Source organism: Microtus ochrogaster, unplaced genomic scaffold (assembly GCF_000317375.1).
Source record: "Microtus ochrogaster isolate Prairie Vole_2 unplaced genomic scaffold, MicOch1.0 UNK45, whole genome shotgun sequence".
In the NCBI taxonomy this organism is placed as follows: Eukaryota; Metazoa; Chordata; class Mammalia; order Rodentia; family Cricetidae; genus Microtus; species Microtus ochrogaster.
In genome coordinates, this window is record NW_004949143.1 from 2,814,863 (window position 1) to 2,832,135 (window position 17,273).

Genomic DNA, 17,273 nt, shown 5'->3' on the forward strand with positions numbered 1-17,273 from the left:
AGAGAGAGAGAGAGAGAGAGAGAGAGAGAGAGAGAGAGAGAGAGAGAGAGAGAATTTCTTAGTCTATGGACATACAGTGGTTTCCTCCTTTCTGTCCAAATGTTGTTGCCATCAGTGTGATCAATGACAGCCACAGGGGAACAAATATTGGAATACAGGAGAAAGCATTGTGGCCATCCAGTTTGTGAACCAGCAGGATCTACAGAAAGACAAAGTCAAAGTGTTATTGATGTGTCACCAGTAAATAGACCAAGTCTGCAGCTGTCCCCATTATAATCCTTCCCCATGTCACCTACGCCATGTCTGAGAAGAAATAAGGCCACCATAGGCAATAGCACAAAAACATTTATCCAGGGAAAAAGACCATGGGCTATTTTGCATCTTTTCCCAGGGTCAAAGTCCACCCAGCTGAAAGATTCCCACTGCCAGAAGTTTTATGAGAAATTCCTCCCGGGGTTTATTCAAAGGAGTCAATAGTATCTAGTCTAGAATTCCCCACCAAACTCAATACAAAACTAGGATATCCAACACTCACTTGCAGAAAGTAGAAGGTGGACATGGGCAGATGCCTTACAGCTAGAGTTGTACTGCTCTCTGTGAGTTCTGCAAGCATATCTCATTGTCCTAAATTCACTCTGAACTTCCTGTCCTCCACACAGACCACAGTATACCTACCTAGTTATGGCAGATGGGCCCCAGATAAGGGTGGGGTGTGGGAGCACAAGAAGTTTCCTGTAGAAAGGTTAGTTACCTCAAAGGTAAGAAGAGGCACCACAATGGTCATCCAGCTCAATGCCATGGTTATATGTGTCCTGCGTTGTTCTGCAATCACATCCATAGAGCGCAGGAATAGCACAGACCAAACGATGTAATAGAGGACCACCAGGCACAAGAAGGACATGAGGATCCACAGAGGGACACACACGACCTGCAGAGGAGTAGAAACACAGTGTCTTCAGAGCTCCTCTGTAGCCTCTGGTAGCTACCATTATCACTTGGCTGGGTCTGTTCAGGTAGTCAAGGGGAAGCATGACTACAGACAGTCCTCCTGCCTAGGACTTCTACGGAGATGGTATGGGAAATATCACATTTGCCGTGGGATTTCTGTCCAGGAATGCTGTCATTAGGCCCTCTTCCCTTCAGGTAACAACCGTCCAGTTGGACTTCCACTTCAGCATATTATAAAGTTTTTCTTACCAAATTCCCTCCCTCTCAAGTCACTCATTTTGTCATTCACTCACTCCCATACTTCCTCACTCCCAGTCATTCCCACACTCCCTTCCTTCTCTCAATCACTCCCATAATCCTTCACTCGTGGGCACTCCCACTTCCTTCCTCTCAGTCACTTATTACCACATCCCCGGTCTCTTGCTCTCTAACTCATCACTAACATGCTCACTATTACACACATGCTCCCAATCCCATATTTAACCATCATGCACACCGGTCATTCCCTCAGGCCTGCAATCATTTACTCTGCCATGCTCCCTCATATTTCCTAGCTGGCCCTTCACACCCTTTGTCAGTCCACTCATTTTCTCTCATTCTTGGCTATTCATATAATTCTCTCCCCCACTGTCACTCATGTCCATTCTATACCACTAGAATCATTTCTGCCTTCAGCACCAGAACCACTCTTTCTCTTCCTCACTACTTCCTCTCACACACTCATTCACACTCCCTTGCTTTCAGTCACTCTCATTCACTTCTTCATACTTCCTCTTTTACATCCCTACCTCCTCCCATCGCTCATACATATAGTCTTTTACTCAAATAACCCCTCATGCTTACTCAATCTCGCCCTCTGTCTAGTTACTCAACGTAAGAATTCTTCCTCAGCTGGGTGGTGGCCACACACACACACGCATGCATGCACACATACACCCCAAATATATATTAAGCACCAAGAAAACACAACCCATTCAAAATTTAAAACACTGGTATAACACCTTGAGATACAGTCTCATGTCGTATAGGCTGTCCCAGAACTTGCATGTAGCCAAGGCTAACCTTGAATTTTCTATCCTCCTGTCTATACCTCACAAGTGTTAATATTACAAACATGTGCCACCTGGCCTGGCTTATTCAGTAATCGGAATGAATCCAGGGCCTTGTGCATGGTAGGCAAACATTACAAACAGCTACAACCACAGCCCAATCTTCTTTTCTAAATTATTACTACTTGAAGCAATACTGTATTCTCTAGTGCATATCTTCTGATGTTTATCAATGTTTATCTTATCTTCTCCACCCACACACTCACTTTTAACAAAGTGTTAACTGAAGCCATGGTTTAGAAGAATGACTTACAACTTCACTGCTCAAGAGCATAAAATGTATGTATATGAATAATCTCAAAAGGTTCCCACCCAACCCACATTTTTCTTTTTAAAAAGATTTACTTTTATTTTATGTGTGTGGGGTGTTTTACCTGCATGTATGTCTGTGCACCAAGTTTGTGCAGTGCCCATGGAGGCCAGAAGGCAACAGATCCTCTGGAGTAGGAGCTATTTCCAAGCCATCAATCCAACTCCATATTATTAAAAACTCTGTGTGTGTGTGTGTGTGTGTGTGCGCGCGCGCGCGCGCGTGCGCGTATGAATGAATGAATGACATGACATGGCAGGAAAGTAAAAGAAAAATGGGAGCTGGGCGGTGGTGGCACATGCCTTTAATCCCAGCACTCGGGAGGCAGAGGCAGGTGGATCTCTGTGAGTTTGAGGCCAGCCTAGTCTACAAGAGCTAGTTACAGGACAGGAACCAAAAGCTACGGAGAAACCCTGTCTCGAAAATTTAAAAGAAAAAAAAGAAAAATGGGGAATATGTTGGGAAGGAAGGAGTCTAAGGTAGGGACAAGAGAGAATAAAACATGGTAAAGGAAAGGCAAATACATGTTTTCTCTTATATGTGGAATTTAGATTTAAACATGTATATATGACACGTAAAAGGTTGTAGGTTTGGAGAGGAGAAAGATCTAGCAGAATGGGGGAATAAGAGAGGGTAATGGGGGCAAACTTACGCAAACAACAATGAATAACATATACACATGAAAATGTAAAAATTAACCCCATTATTGTATACACTAACTAAACATATCAATAGTTAATAAATCTGTTAAAAAGTTTCAATCTTGGGGCTGGAGAAATGGTTCAGTGGATTAGAGTGCTTGCTGGTCTTGCACACACGGTACCCACATGGTGCCTCACAATCATCTGTAGCTCCAACCCCAGGGAATCATATGCCCTCTCTTCTGGCTTCCTCAACCACTAAAGGTATATGGTATACTGACATACATACAATACTCATATACAAAAAAGTAATAAAATCTTTAAAAAAAATCTTTAAAAATTTCTTAAAAGTTTCTGTCTTATAACTCAGTAATACTTTCCTAGAATACTTTCTAAGAAAACAGTAAAATATTAAACAAGGATTTTTATAGCCAAAAATACACCAGAGATTTGAGATAAAAAGTTCTTGTAATGTTTATAGAATAGCAGGATAATTATGATTGATAATAATTAAATAGTTTAAAACAGCTAAAAGAGAAAAACATTTTGAACACTCCTTGCACAAATAAATGATAAATGTCTGAGGTAATAGATATGGTAATTAAGCTTATTTAATTATTACATATTATAAATATACAATAAAGGGTCCGACTCTTCCCCATAAATGTAACTAGGGTGTCAGTTAAAAAATTCAGAAAATTTAAGAATATATATACATATGGGAACATTTTGAAATCAAAAGTTCTAGCAGCAACTAGATGTTTCATAAATGCAACTAATGAATCAATGAAGCCTTAAATGTCATATTTACAATGACAATTTCTTTTTTTAAAAATATTTATTTATTTAGTATACAATATATGCCTTCAGGCCAGAAGAGGGCACCTGACCTCATAGATGGTTGTGAGCCACCATGTGGTTGCTGGGAATTGAAGTCAGGACCTTTAGGAATAGCAGGCAATGCTCTTAACCACTGAGCCATCTCTCCAGCCCGTACAATGACAATTTCTTGATCTGAGCAAATGCTTACACTACATTAAAACAAAAGAGCAGGATACAAAATCTTACATACAGAGTAACCTCAAGAGCTTATGTACAAGGTAATAAAACCCTCTATGTTAGCCCCCAGCACTGGTGTTATATGTGATCATTAGTCTGCTGCTCACATGCTTGCTTGTTTTTCACACGTCTCCTGCAATAAATATGAATTACTTTTATAATAAAGTGTTTGTTTAAGGATTTAAAAAGCTACATACAAGCCAGGGCCAATGGATGATCTTGTCCAGTCTTAAGGCAATGAATATAAACTGAAGAATGTTGACTGAGCACAGGATTTCTAGCTAAAAAAACAAAAAAAGAACCAGTTAAACAAGTTGCATTTAACATAGTGGTTATATGTTTAACATGCTAGCAGGCAATGCAAATTATAATATGGTAAAACTTTAATACTACTGTGCTGCTTCTGATTATTTGCCAACAGAAAAGCACAGAAGTATCATGCTTAGGGGAACTGTGCACAGGTCTTTTTGTCTAATCCTTATGGTCAGCTGGTGCCTTGGCCATTTCGCTGTTCAAGATCTGAGCACTGTTGGCCAGATCATGACTTTTCTAGAAAAAAAAGAAAGAAAAATAGGCAATCTGCAGTAGATTTCCCCCCAGCTTCCTTTCCATACCTACCGACAATCATCTGTACTTATAACCACCCTCAGATTTCTTTTTACTTCTACCCAGGACTCTGCCCCAAATCCCATGCCTTCTTTCCCAACTCTTTGAGGACCTTCTCACCTCAAGCTAACACTCACAGATTTGGTGTTGTACCTAATTCTGACTATGCTACTGACCTTTCCCAGTAAGAAACTAGTTGCCTGTAGTGGCCTGAATGTGACTAGTCCCATAATCTGAGTGGCACTACTGGGAGGTGTAGCTTTGTTGGAGTGGGTATGGTCTTGCTGGAGGAAGTGTGTCAATGCTCAGGATACCACCCAGTATTACATTTGACTTCTTGTTGCTTGCAAGATGTAGGACTCTCAGCTACTTCTCCAGAACCATGTCTGCCCGCATGCTGCCATGCTCTCTGCCATTATGATAATGGATTGAACCCCAAAACTGTAAGGTAGCCACCCCAATTAAATGTTTTCCTTATAAGAGTTGCTGTGGTTATGGTGTCTCTTCAAAGCAGAAACCCTAAGTAAGACACTATCAATTCCCAATTAAACTCCAAATGTCCAAATATAAGTAAGTTCATCTCTCCTGTGACTCAGTACCCCTAGCCTAATCCCCTTTTCTGCTGCAGTCCAGCTTTTTGAGATAGAAATGGGTACATGAGACCCTATTGTCTCGTCCTCCATTCCAAGCTACTGACAACTTCCATCCTACAAGAAAACTGTCTCCACAAAGGCCCTCAGTACCAATAGGTGGAATATTTGTACCTGTATCTTACTGGTCTATTTGGAGAATGTCTCATGGTTGGCCAATCCATCTTCCTTTTTACTACTATCTGAGTTTCAAGAATCCTACTGTACAGTGTTGATATCCTGTGAGTACTCAGAAATCTCTCCTTGGGCTCCCTTTCCAGTCCTTAAAAGGTTACATTTCTAGCACCCCAAACTGTATCCCTACTAGTGAATCACACAAACACTCATTCACCTCACCTGGGGTGGGGAAAGTTTAAGCAACACTGCAGCTTACCATATTGCCTAGTGATTGGTTCTGAAATCTGCCTGCAAGCTAGCCTTACTGCTGCACGACAGGTCCAGTGTGCAGGTGTCACATGGCTCTCTTAAAAGCACCTGTCATTAAACTGATCCCCAACTTAGCTCACCATCTCCTGAACCCTGTCCCTCCCCTTCGTACCACTGTAAGACAACACGGCAGCCTATTGCGGTCTCTACATTCTCATATTCAGTCATCACATTCTGCCCATTCTCCCAGGCAACCTTACTCCCTCTTTACTGATATTATGACTTCCTAAGTCTAGCCCAGGTTTTCACTCACCCTCCAAAAACCAATTCCACAGCTCTAGTCCCTTGAAGATGGATGAATGACTCTTTGCACCGAAAGGTCCCCAGGCTGCTTTTATCTGGTGACAGACTTCATCCTCGTCTATAAACATACTTTTACTCTAGAGAACGCTCTACCAGCTCTTTACCCACATCTTCCAAATCCAACTTTTAATCCTAACAGCTGCTGAAAATACTGTTTGTAATTTTGTTGCACCAATACAGGTAACACAGTGGAAGATAAGGGGAAAAACAAACTATTTCAAGCTAGGAGTATGCATGGTACAGGTGCCAGTCAGTTTTCCTGGTGCAGAGTTCACTAGGATGATGAGAGCACTTCAGTGCGTATTTATAAGAAATTATTTACTCTCTCTCTCCTCTCTCTCTCTCTCTCTCTCTCTCTCTCTCTCTCTCTCTCTGTCTGTGTGTGTGTGTGTGTGTGTGTGTGCACGAGGATTCACTCACATAGGTACACAGGGAGGCCAGAGGTTAATGTTGAGTATCTTCCTCAATTACTTAACTTCTCCATCCAATTCATTTGCTTCCTTATTTGGAGACATGTTCTCACTGTGTTGCTCTGGAACTCACTATGTAGAACAGACTTGTCTCAGAGATCTATCTGCCCTCTGCCTTAAAGGTGTGTGCTACCATGTCAGTGTCCTACTTTATTTTTTTGAGACAGGGTCTCTTATAAAGCCTGTAACTTAACCTATGCCTAGACTGCCTGGTCAGCAAGGCCCTCAGGAGCTGCCTCTTTCTGCCTCCTTGCACTGAGATTCCATCTGTGGTGGTTTGAAAAGTAAGTCCCCATAGGCTCATATAGTTGAATGCTTTGTCAGCAGGGAGTAACATTGTTTCAAAGGATTACAAGCTTTGGGAGGTATGGCCTTGTTAGAGGAAGTATGTTACTGGGTGGGGGTGGGATCTGAGGGTTTTGTTATTTTGTTTTTGTTGTGTGTGTGTGTGTCTGTGTATGTGTGTTTTGCTTTTGGCAAGGTCCAGTCCATCTGTCTGGCTGTCTCCCCAACACTTTTGTGGATCTGCACAGAGAGCTCTAGACTCCTTCTTGAGCACCAAGCCTGCCTACATGTCACCATACCCTCACCATGATGCTAATGGACTAACTTCAGAACTGTGAGTCCCTAATGAAATACCTTCCTTTCCAAGAGTTGCCTTGGTCATGGTGTCTCTTCACAGCAACAGAACAGTTGACTGAGGCAGAAGACAACCGCAGGACCGCGTGCCTTCTCAGCAAGCACTTTCACTGGTGAGCCATCTCTGTGTAAAGGTTCCCACTCCCTAGCACCGACATTTCTCTCCTATTTCTATCCTAGGAACATTTTGGCTACTGTGGGGTCCACTGGATTGACCAGTTCCTCTCATCTCTATTTTTCAGTATGCCTGGACTATGCTCCTTTCTACTTTCTCAACAAGGAGCCCCTGGCAGGTTCTATTTTCTATCTCTATGAGAACTTCTCTTATCACTTCCAATGGCTTTCTTTGACAGATATTCCACATCCTTGGTATATTTAATATCTTGGGGTCTCCACTGAATTTTGGTTTCCCTCTCATAGTTTTGCACATTGTCCTACCAAAGGCTGTTTGCTGGCATTCCGACACTGTCACACACATTGCCAGGCACCACAGGCTTTCTTTTGAAATACAAGTAGAATTCTTTGTGACCTTGTAACTCCTACATTATGCCTACAAAACTAGCAACTTGTGGACAACACCAAAGTCTACCACTGCTCACACCATGGCTACACCAGTCAATAAATACCTGGACAGAATCCCAAGCGCTCTCTTGTAAAAAAAAAATCTTTCAAATGAGTTCATAATTTTACACCATTGAAATCATAATTGCTGCAAAGCCCTCAGAGATACTTTCCTATTGTCATGATGTAATATAGTTAACTTTAAAAAAAATGTATCCAATATTCTCAGATGCCAAGTTTCCTTTAGCCCCAACTTCACATGGCCTTTTAGACCCAGAATAGTTTGGATGAGAAATGCTCATCCTAGTCTCACACATTTGAACATTTGGTCACCAGTTCCTGGTACTGTCTTAGTAAGTTTGCGAGGTGTAGCCATGCCAGAGGGAGGTTGTCACTGGGGATAAGATTTGAGATTAAAAGTCTCCTCCTCCTCCTTGCAATTTTCTCTTTAGTCTTCATGACTGAGGTTGAGAATGTGACACCTCAGCTTCCTGCTCTTGCTATCCTGCCTCCTGGCTCTGTCATCATGGATTCCTATCCATCTGAACAGTAAACCTCAAACAAACTCTTCTATGAGTCAGGGTGCTATCTTAGTAACAGAAAATAACTATTATAAAACCTAAACTGTAGCTTTCTTTAAACATTTCTGTTCTGCTTTTTGCTCCCAATTCTCACTATAAATCTGACTAAAAGCTGCCAGCAATATATATTCTACAGACTGAATGCTGTACATTGAGAGTTCTTCTGGAAGGTTTATCACATTTCAATTCTTTCTTCTTTAAATTGTTTCTGTGAGATATTTTGGTCACTGAAGTGCAAAAGGTACCACCACACAGTGGTCAGTGGTCTGAAAAGATAAGTAATTGAAAGAAACCTACTCTATTTGGTTCAGGGCATTTGTGCCAGGTCCTAGTGAATGTGGAATAGAGCTCAGTAAGCACAGAGTAAGTGAGAAATAAGGCAGTGAATAAAGCATTGGAGACAGAGTAATATGGAAGTAATATGGAATATGCTCTGTGACTAGAAAGAAAAAAGATGACAACTTTTTCTCATTCAGATGAGAGAGAGAGAGAGAGAGAGAGAGAGAGAGAGAGAGAGAGAGAGAATGATGCACAAACAAAGTTTCTGGGATAAGTGTGGCTAACTTCTAGAACAAATTCTGGAGAGACAGGCCTGAAAAAAGAGAAGATGGAGAACATGGAGGTTTTTAAGAAGGGCAAAGACTCAAATACCTCTGGGAAATTAGAGGGCATGTGTACAGACAGATGGTACTGGACTGTACCACCTATATCCTTGCTTCCATATTGACTCTCCAACTCTAAAAACCACTGTGATATATTTGTTTCCTAATTATACCTCTCATAAAATTTTAGTGTTGTACATATTTTGGTGATAATATACTATGTGCAAACCTGTATCTTACCTATAAAGAGAATACAACTTTCCTCATTCTTAACCACAAATCAGTATATATTCTTTGAGGTCGATAATGCTCTGGCCCTGTTAATCCATGTCTGGCTGAAGCTGCAAACCATAAACCTATGATGGTTTTGTCCATCAATCAGGTGACTTTTTTCAGCAGTCTTTGGTAAGAAGTCAGGGGGGAGTAGTACAAAAAAAGAAGTGGTTGGATTTACTGAAGGTTTTTAAAAACTACAAAAAAAGTAAATGAGGGCTGAGAAAGGTACTCTCCCTCTACAGTATATCACATTCACTCCATGCCTTTTCAACACTTCTATAATAGAAAGATCCCTGTCCATCAAGACTAAATCCTTCTTGATACTCTAGGTACTGTTCCTGTGACCTAGCTCTATCACTATACCTTTCTCTTGGGATTTTGTTTTAAACCTATCCCTAGGTTCAGCCTCCAGTTCTATATGTTCCTTCCAGACCAGCTGCAGTCTCCCGTTTATCCACACAGGTTAAAACAAGACATGTTCAGTCACACTCTGTACTTTATTTGTGGGGGATATGCTCTACAATTCTCTGTGGATATCCGAAACTGCAGACTAAACTAAACCATTTATATATTGTTTTATTCCCAATATGCACATACCTATGATAAAAGTTTAATCTATAAATTAGTAACAATTAAGAGGTTAACAACAATAATTACTAAACAGAACAACTCTAACAAAATACTATGATCAAAGTAGCATGCATATGCTCTTTTGTAGTTGCATTTCATTTGTATTTTAATAAATAAAGCGTACCTGAGTATTAGAAAAGTAAAACAGCCAAACTGGTCAGCCTTACAGATCAGACAGTGGTGACACACACCACTAGTAGCAACACTAATTTGCCATAGAAAAACACCACTAGTAGCAACACTAGTTTGCCATAGAAACTGTGCTGCACTCCCTTAATTCCAGCCCTAGAGAGGATTATAAAACGGGAGGAGACATCTCTCAGTCACAGTCTCATTCTGAGATTCCTGGAGGCAGGATCACCATTTCAGACTGAAGGAGAGGTAAGAGCCAGTGGCTGGCTGTTTTGCTTTTCTGAACTTCAGGTTGAGCCCCAATATCTTTCTCTGAGGTTTTATTAATTGTACACTAATTTTTCTCCCAAACATTTTATTTTTCTCTCTTTTTTTTTTCCCAAACATTTTATTTTATACTACATTTTTAGACCAAAGTTGACGTCAAGTAACTAAAATCACAGAAAATGAAATATCAGATGAGAAGTGTGTATGGGAGGGGTTCTAACGCATCCCATTGTCCTCCAAATCTATTAGTGCATTGCTTTGTGTCCTCAGTTCCTTTGAAGTTAAATGCTCTGGCATTTAACTATCCTTCTCAGGAAAACAACCGCACCTCTCTCACAAGGTTGTTGTAAATATTTACTATGCTGCTGCTATTTATGAGGTGACCATGCAAATGCTTGGCCCAGATTAAGAATACTATAAATATCATCTACAACTGTTTTCACTATTATTAGTCTTAGTATTTTATTTAATTCTATAGCTCCTCTTCTTGGGTCTAAAGGGCTTGTGTATATAGATACTTGAAAAAAAAATTGCTGAAAGACTAAATAACACATGGGCATATCGGGACAAGCCAACTAGAGGGCAGCTAAGAAGTGACATCATGGGGGATGAGGTAGTGAGACAGTTAAATTTTATGTGTCAATTCACATGAACTATTGTACCAGTTATTTAATTATTTAATTAAGGATAATTATTTAATTAGGATAAGTGTTGCTGTGACAGCATCAAGTTTTTAAAGGTGACTATTCTCAATACTGTAGGGTAAGTGACCCTTATCCAAATGGAGGCTTTAAATGCAATGTCTGAGGTTTCCTGGAAAGGAAGAAATTCAGCCTCCAATCTGGAGTGTCAACTCCTGCTGAGTCCCCAGCCTTCCTGTCTGTTCATACCAGCTCCACAGCCATGTGGATCCATTCCTTGAAATCGCTCTCGTGTCTGTATCTCTGTAAATCCTCTCGGTTATTTCACAAGACTGATAGACACAGGTAGCTTATAATATAGAAAGCTAGGAGAAAGCTGAAGACATTTGTTCTTCTGTAAACCACAATCAGAGTTAAGGATTAGTATGTTCTTCACCTAGGGTAAGAGACTGACATTAGAGTAAGATTTTAAAAGATGATTAAATACACAAATCTTACCTCTAGTGACCTGTCATGCCTAAAGCCCCAGACACACGCTGCAACAGATACCGGGGAAACAAAGAACAATGGCATGAAGACCAGAAGCCAGAAATGACTTCCTCTTTCAATCCTGTCACAGACCAGAACTTCAAACATTAGCAGGAGCAAATGGATGCCAACAGCAATCAACATGGCTTTAAACTCCACACATGTTTCTCCTTCTGCTCTAAAAGGGGATGGAAGGAGAAGAGAAGAAAGAAAAAATACAATTCAGAATCCTCAATACAAGGAAAAAAATCCACAGCAAATACCAACTCAATTCACCTTCTGATTTTCAACTTTTAAATATTAAAAAGCACAGAGGAGATGACATAGAGAGCTAACTTAAACCTATCTTTAATAGACAATCTTTCAAATCTCCATAACCACTTATGTTCATAACTTTAAATTCAACTATAAAGAGACACTTCCAAGATTATTCTATTAGCTACTTCTGTTGTAAAAAAGAAGTTCTGATATCTCTTAAGTCTCACGATTAAGAGTTCCATTGAGTTAAAACAATACACACCATATTTCATGTAATACTATAAATATTACTTTAGTTTTATCTGCAGGTATAGTTTAAATTCAAGAAGATATACCAATTTTCTTAGGTGCTACTTTAAAACACAAATAAAAAGTAATAAAATTCTTTTATTAATCTTTATTCCAGTATAATATACTGTAAAATAAAAAGTTAAAGTTGTGCTCAAAGTTCAATTAACTGTATAAACATTAACTTTTAATAAATTAAAATTGAAAATGTTTATAATGCATTTGAGAGGTCTAAAATTTCCATTCAAAGTACAGATAACCATTACTGACACATTTGTCCTACTGGTGATAAGTATTCTAGAAATTAGGACAAAGAGAAAAGAAAGAAGGTCGCAAGTAATTCGTGTACAACTCACTGGCATACTACTGATTAATGGTCACAGGGGATGACTGTACCTGTGTATAACATACATCTAGCCAGCCACAAACACAACTTCTTTTCTTTCCTTACTTGAAAATATCAAAACAGAGAAAGGGGGCATATAACTTTTAGGTATCAATTAGTTAATTTATTTTTGAGAAACATATAATAGAGATCTGAAATTTTTGTCATAAAAGAGATAAATATACAACCAAAAATGGGCGCTGGAAAGATGGTGCAATGGTTAAGAGTGCTTATTATTCTCCCAGAAGACTTAAGTTCAGTCCCCAGCACTCACAATGGGTGGCTCACAACCACCTATAACTCAGCCCTAGGGATCTATCACCCTTTTCTGGCCTTCATTGGTACCCTCACACATGGGACACACATTCACACAGGCACATGATTAAAAATACAAAATAGCTGCACAGTGGAGGCACTTACCTTTAATCCCAGCACTTGGAAGGCAGAGGCAGGTGGATTTCTGTGAGTTTGAGGCCAGCCTGGTCTACAAAATGAGTTCCAAGACAGCCAGGGCTACACAGTGAAACAATTGTCTCAAAAAACAAAAATAAAATCTTAAAAAATTATATTATATTCTCAAAACAAAAAAGAAAAATTCACACAAAAACACCCTTCATTTGCTAAGATTCTTAGTGTGTAGCTTTAGAAGTCCTACATACCTATAGGATATGCATTTCACACAGTCTAAACTACAGCTTTTTTGTTTCTTTGTTTTTCAAGACAGGGTTTTTCTGTGTAGCCCTGGCCACCCTGGAACTCACTCTGTAGACCAGGCTAGCCTCCAACTCAGAGATTTGCCTTCCTTGGCCTCCCGAGGGATTAAAGACATGCACCACCACCACCTGCTTTTGTCCCTAGCTTTTTTAAAGAGTTGATAATCAAGAACCTTTAAAGCTGAAGTGGCTTTCTTCTATCCCTTTTCCCTTAAGCAGCTCTTTGCCTCTCTGTCTACCTCCCTAACTGTTCTATCAGAAACTTTTGCATTTTTCTTCATGCTCTCACTCGCTACTTCTTCCCCTTGCCTCTCTTTTCTCTGAAAAGGGAGAGAGGCTCCCATAGAATCCAGACACACCAGGCTTCCTCCACTTCCATAACCCCCCAAAGCTCTGCCTCCTTTCTTAACATCTGACTCTCAATTTATCTCATTCCCTAGTTCCTATTTGAGGGACTCATGGCCTTTGGACCAAGCTCACTTTCTGACATCATTACCAGTTTACTCCAGGACTAGAAGAGTAGGAGAAAATGAACCCTAGATCTAAAAATAAACTGGAGAAGACACACAGAGTATTTCTGTGTTTCTTAATCAGCTATGGTATAACATTTCTGTATTTGGGATCTTTGGGCTATCTGGGCACTAAACCGTCTAAACTAACACATTTTTTTTTATAATAAGGAGCATGTTTGCTGGACTGCACTACTCACAAAACTTTGAATAGGAAGAAATTGTCCTTACGGCATCTTTGGTGAGAACCGCCAAGATTTTGTTCTCTCAAGATATAGACCAGTGAGTTTTATAAAGCAGTATTACCGATATTGAGGATTTCGTGCCCAAACTCCGGTTCCTACTGATGCTCCAACAATGACCATTAACTTCCACAACCATATTGGAGCAAAGACAGCCCAGTAGCTCCACTGAATGATGCCATCCAAACGAAGGGCCAGTAGCACAGAGAACAGCAGCAGACAGGCATAAATGAGGAATTTACTAGAAGAAAAGAAAAATGATGAAAAAGAACTCATTTTAATAAACAGCTGATAATGAAGAGAATTACAGACATATTTCAGTTCATAAAGTCATTAATTCAGGGATGCAGAGATGGTTCAACAGTTAAGACCATTGGCTGCTTTTCCAGAGGACACAAATTCAGTTCCCAATACTTAAAAGACAGCTAACTGCTATCTATATCTCCAGTTCCGGGGGTACAACCTCTTCTTCTGGCCTCTGAAGCCCTGCACACACAGGGAGCACATACATACATGCAGGCAAAATACTCATACACATAAAATAAAAATAAATAACACATTTAAAAATCACTAATTCAACAATTACTTATTTAAAAGTTCTATGTAGAAGACATTGTGTTGGGGACAAGAAAACAAAAGCAGGTAATTAAGTCTCCTGCTTCCAAGGAATTTCTGATAGATAGAATCTGTACACAGAAAGGCATGATTAAGATGCAGTGTAATATTTGTGTAAATGGTGAGAAGGCGGCTAGGAAAAGAAAGTATGGGATCTGGCTGAGGTAGTAGGAAGAAGAGACATGGTGACCACAGAACTTCAGAGGTAACTGGAGGTTTGTTAGACAGACAAACAAATTAGATGAGGAAGCATGCCAAACAGAAGGAGCTAGTTTTACCACAACATGGAGAGTGGGGGAAAGTAAAGCTCTGTCATTGACTATTTGATTCTATTCTCATAAAGGTATCCCTTTGGACATTAATGTCCTGATAAAAATAAAAATAGCCATGTATGGTGGTTCAGATCTGTGATCCCAGCATTTAGGTAGCTGAGGCAGGAGGAACATTGTGACTTCCAGATCATCTTGGCCTAAATAGTGAGTTCCAAGCCAGCCTGCAAAATATCTTTTTTTAAAAAGATTTATTTATTTATTTATTATGTATACAGTATTGTCAGTATTCTGTCTGCATGTGTGCCTGCAGGCCAGAAGAGGGCACCAGATCTCCTTACCGATGGTTGTGAGCCACCATGTGGTTGCTGGGAATTGAACACAGGACCTTTGGAAGAACAGGCAGTGCTCTTAACCACTGAGCCATTTCTCCAGCTCCCATGAAACCCTATCTTAAACACAAAACAAAGGGGGCTACAGAGATGGCTCAGCAGTTAAGAGTACTACTTGCTTTTGTAGAGGACCCGAGTTTGGTTCTCAGCATGGACAGGAGATGGGTCACAAATGCCTATTATTCCAACTCCAGTGGACCAGACACCCTGAGGACCTCTACAGGCACAACCACACTAGTGGCATTCCTTCATACACACATACATATATGCATAAATAAAAAATATTTAAAACAGCCGGGCGGTGGTGGCGCACGCCTTTAATCCCAGCACTTGGGAGGCAGAGTCAGGTGGATCTCTGTGAGTTCAAGACCAGCCTGGTCTACAAGAGCTAGTTCCAGGACAGGCTCCAAAACCACAGAGAAACCCTGTCTCGAAAAACCAAAAAAAAAATAAATAAATAAATAAAACAAACAAAAACACACAAAAGGAAAAATCAGCAGTTATCTGTCATATTCATATGGTGTACATATTTAAAATAATATATATTACTTTAAATGCCTGAGTAAATTACAGATACATCTATATATACACATACTCATGTCACAAATAGAAAAAACTTTGGTAGATGTCTTCGAAATAATATGATATTACATTGTCAAGCACATCTACTTCTAGCCTTGATATAAAAACAGGACTAAGATTTACCTTTCCTGTCCCCAGTACCTCGTGAGGCCCCACCATTTGCTGACTACAGGTAGTTAGTGGCCCCTGGGGAAAGGAAAGATACTTCCTTCAGTGGCATAGTCACTGATAAGGAGTCTATGTTTCTGAAAATAATCCCTCCCCCAGGAGTCTATAAGTGACCCTAATGAAACCCAGTGGCACACTAAAATAAATAAAGACATGAAAATGCAGAAGATCTGTGGGGGTGGGAAATGAACAGGAAGGGCCAATGGCGAGTGAATATGAGTTTTAAAAAAATGCATTATATACGTGTGAAAATGCCATAAAGAAACCCATTATTTAGTATAATCAACATAGCTAATCAAATTTAAAAATTATCTCCCCAGCATAAAAAAAGGAACTGAACAAAATATACAACAGTTTGGCAACAGGCAGTGAAGAACAGAAGGAACTAGGAAAAATAACAAAGAGGACAAAAGCAGCATTGCCAGGGTTTACTGACAGGAGGTAGTTTGTAGGCTGTAGCAGGAAGACAGGTGGATCTCTTTAAGTGAGGCCAGCCTGGTCTACAGAGTTGAGTTCCAGCATAGCTAGGACTGCTATACAGAGAAACTCTGTTTCAAAAAACCTAGATAGATGGATGGATGGATAGATAGACAGACAGATAGACAGATGAAAATAACATTAAATGTAAATAGTCTAAATACCAGCATGAAAACAAAGATGTTTATGTTGGATAAATAAGAAACTATATACTATATATGTGTAAGAAACCCATATAAAGGCTGCCTGCCCTGGGTGCCAAGGAGAAAATAAAACTCTATCCAGTGCCCACATGCCTGCCTAGGCCAGGCCTGCCCTGGACACTGAGGAGAAAACACAGCAAATGCTGAGGAAATAAATGGTGTGGAAAGAGAGAGAGAGAGAGAGAGAGAGAGAGAGAGAGAGAGAGAGAGAGAGAGAGAGAGAGGAATATGGGAGAGAATATGGTTAATGTCCTGTGGAGAAAGGCTGATCTGAAGAGGTGAAGGCAGTGAGGAGTGGGCTGAGGTCCACCGGGGTCATGGTGATGTTTTGGCCTGGGTGTCTGGATCTGTGGCCCTGCAGCAGCAGTGGTCTGTGGTTCCTGATGGCACCAAAGGCCAAGAGGATAGTTGGTCATGCCACTCAATGGCTGCAACACTAGGGAGAATTGGCCCTGCCTGTTACCTGCTGCAGCACTCCAGAGAACAGGTCCTACATCTTGCCTTAGCAGTAAAATAGAGTTGACCCTGATGACAAGGGTGGGGGGAGTGAAGGAAGCAGCGGGTGGGGAGTGAGTAGCAGAGAATATGAGTGTGGGAGATCTGGCCCCAACCCTCATCTGCTATGTGGTGCTGAGGGAAAGATGTCCTCCTGATGTGGGATGTCCTTTTGTATATGTGTTACTTTTATTGGTTAGTGAATAAAGCTGCTTCAGTCTAGGGCTTAGCAGAGCAAAGCCAAGTGGGAAATCTGAACATATATATATATATATATATATATACGTATATATATATA

At 40.3% G+C, this 17,273-nt stretch overlaps 1 protein-coding gene across 1 annotated transcript in view; it reads right to left on the bottom strand.

The window, feature by feature from the left end:
- The window catches only part of Tmem185a (transmembrane protein 185A), a 31,807-nt gene that overhangs the window by 2,615 nt on the left and 11,919 nt on the right, over positions 1–17,273 (bottom strand). Inside the window, exons 2-6 of the mRNA XM_005369190.3 lie at positions 13,839–14,015; positions 11,350–11,557; positions 4,265–4,348; positions 752–928; positions 76–199 (exon numbers count right to left, since the gene is read on the bottom strand). Of these exons, the coding sequence (XP_005369247.1) occupies positions 76–199; positions 752–928; positions 4,265–4,348; positions 11,350–11,557; positions 13,839–14,015 (770 nt within the window). The remainder of the gene's footprint in view (positions 1–75; positions 200–751; positions 929–4,264; positions 4,349–11,349; positions 11,558–13,838; positions 14,016–17,273) is intronic.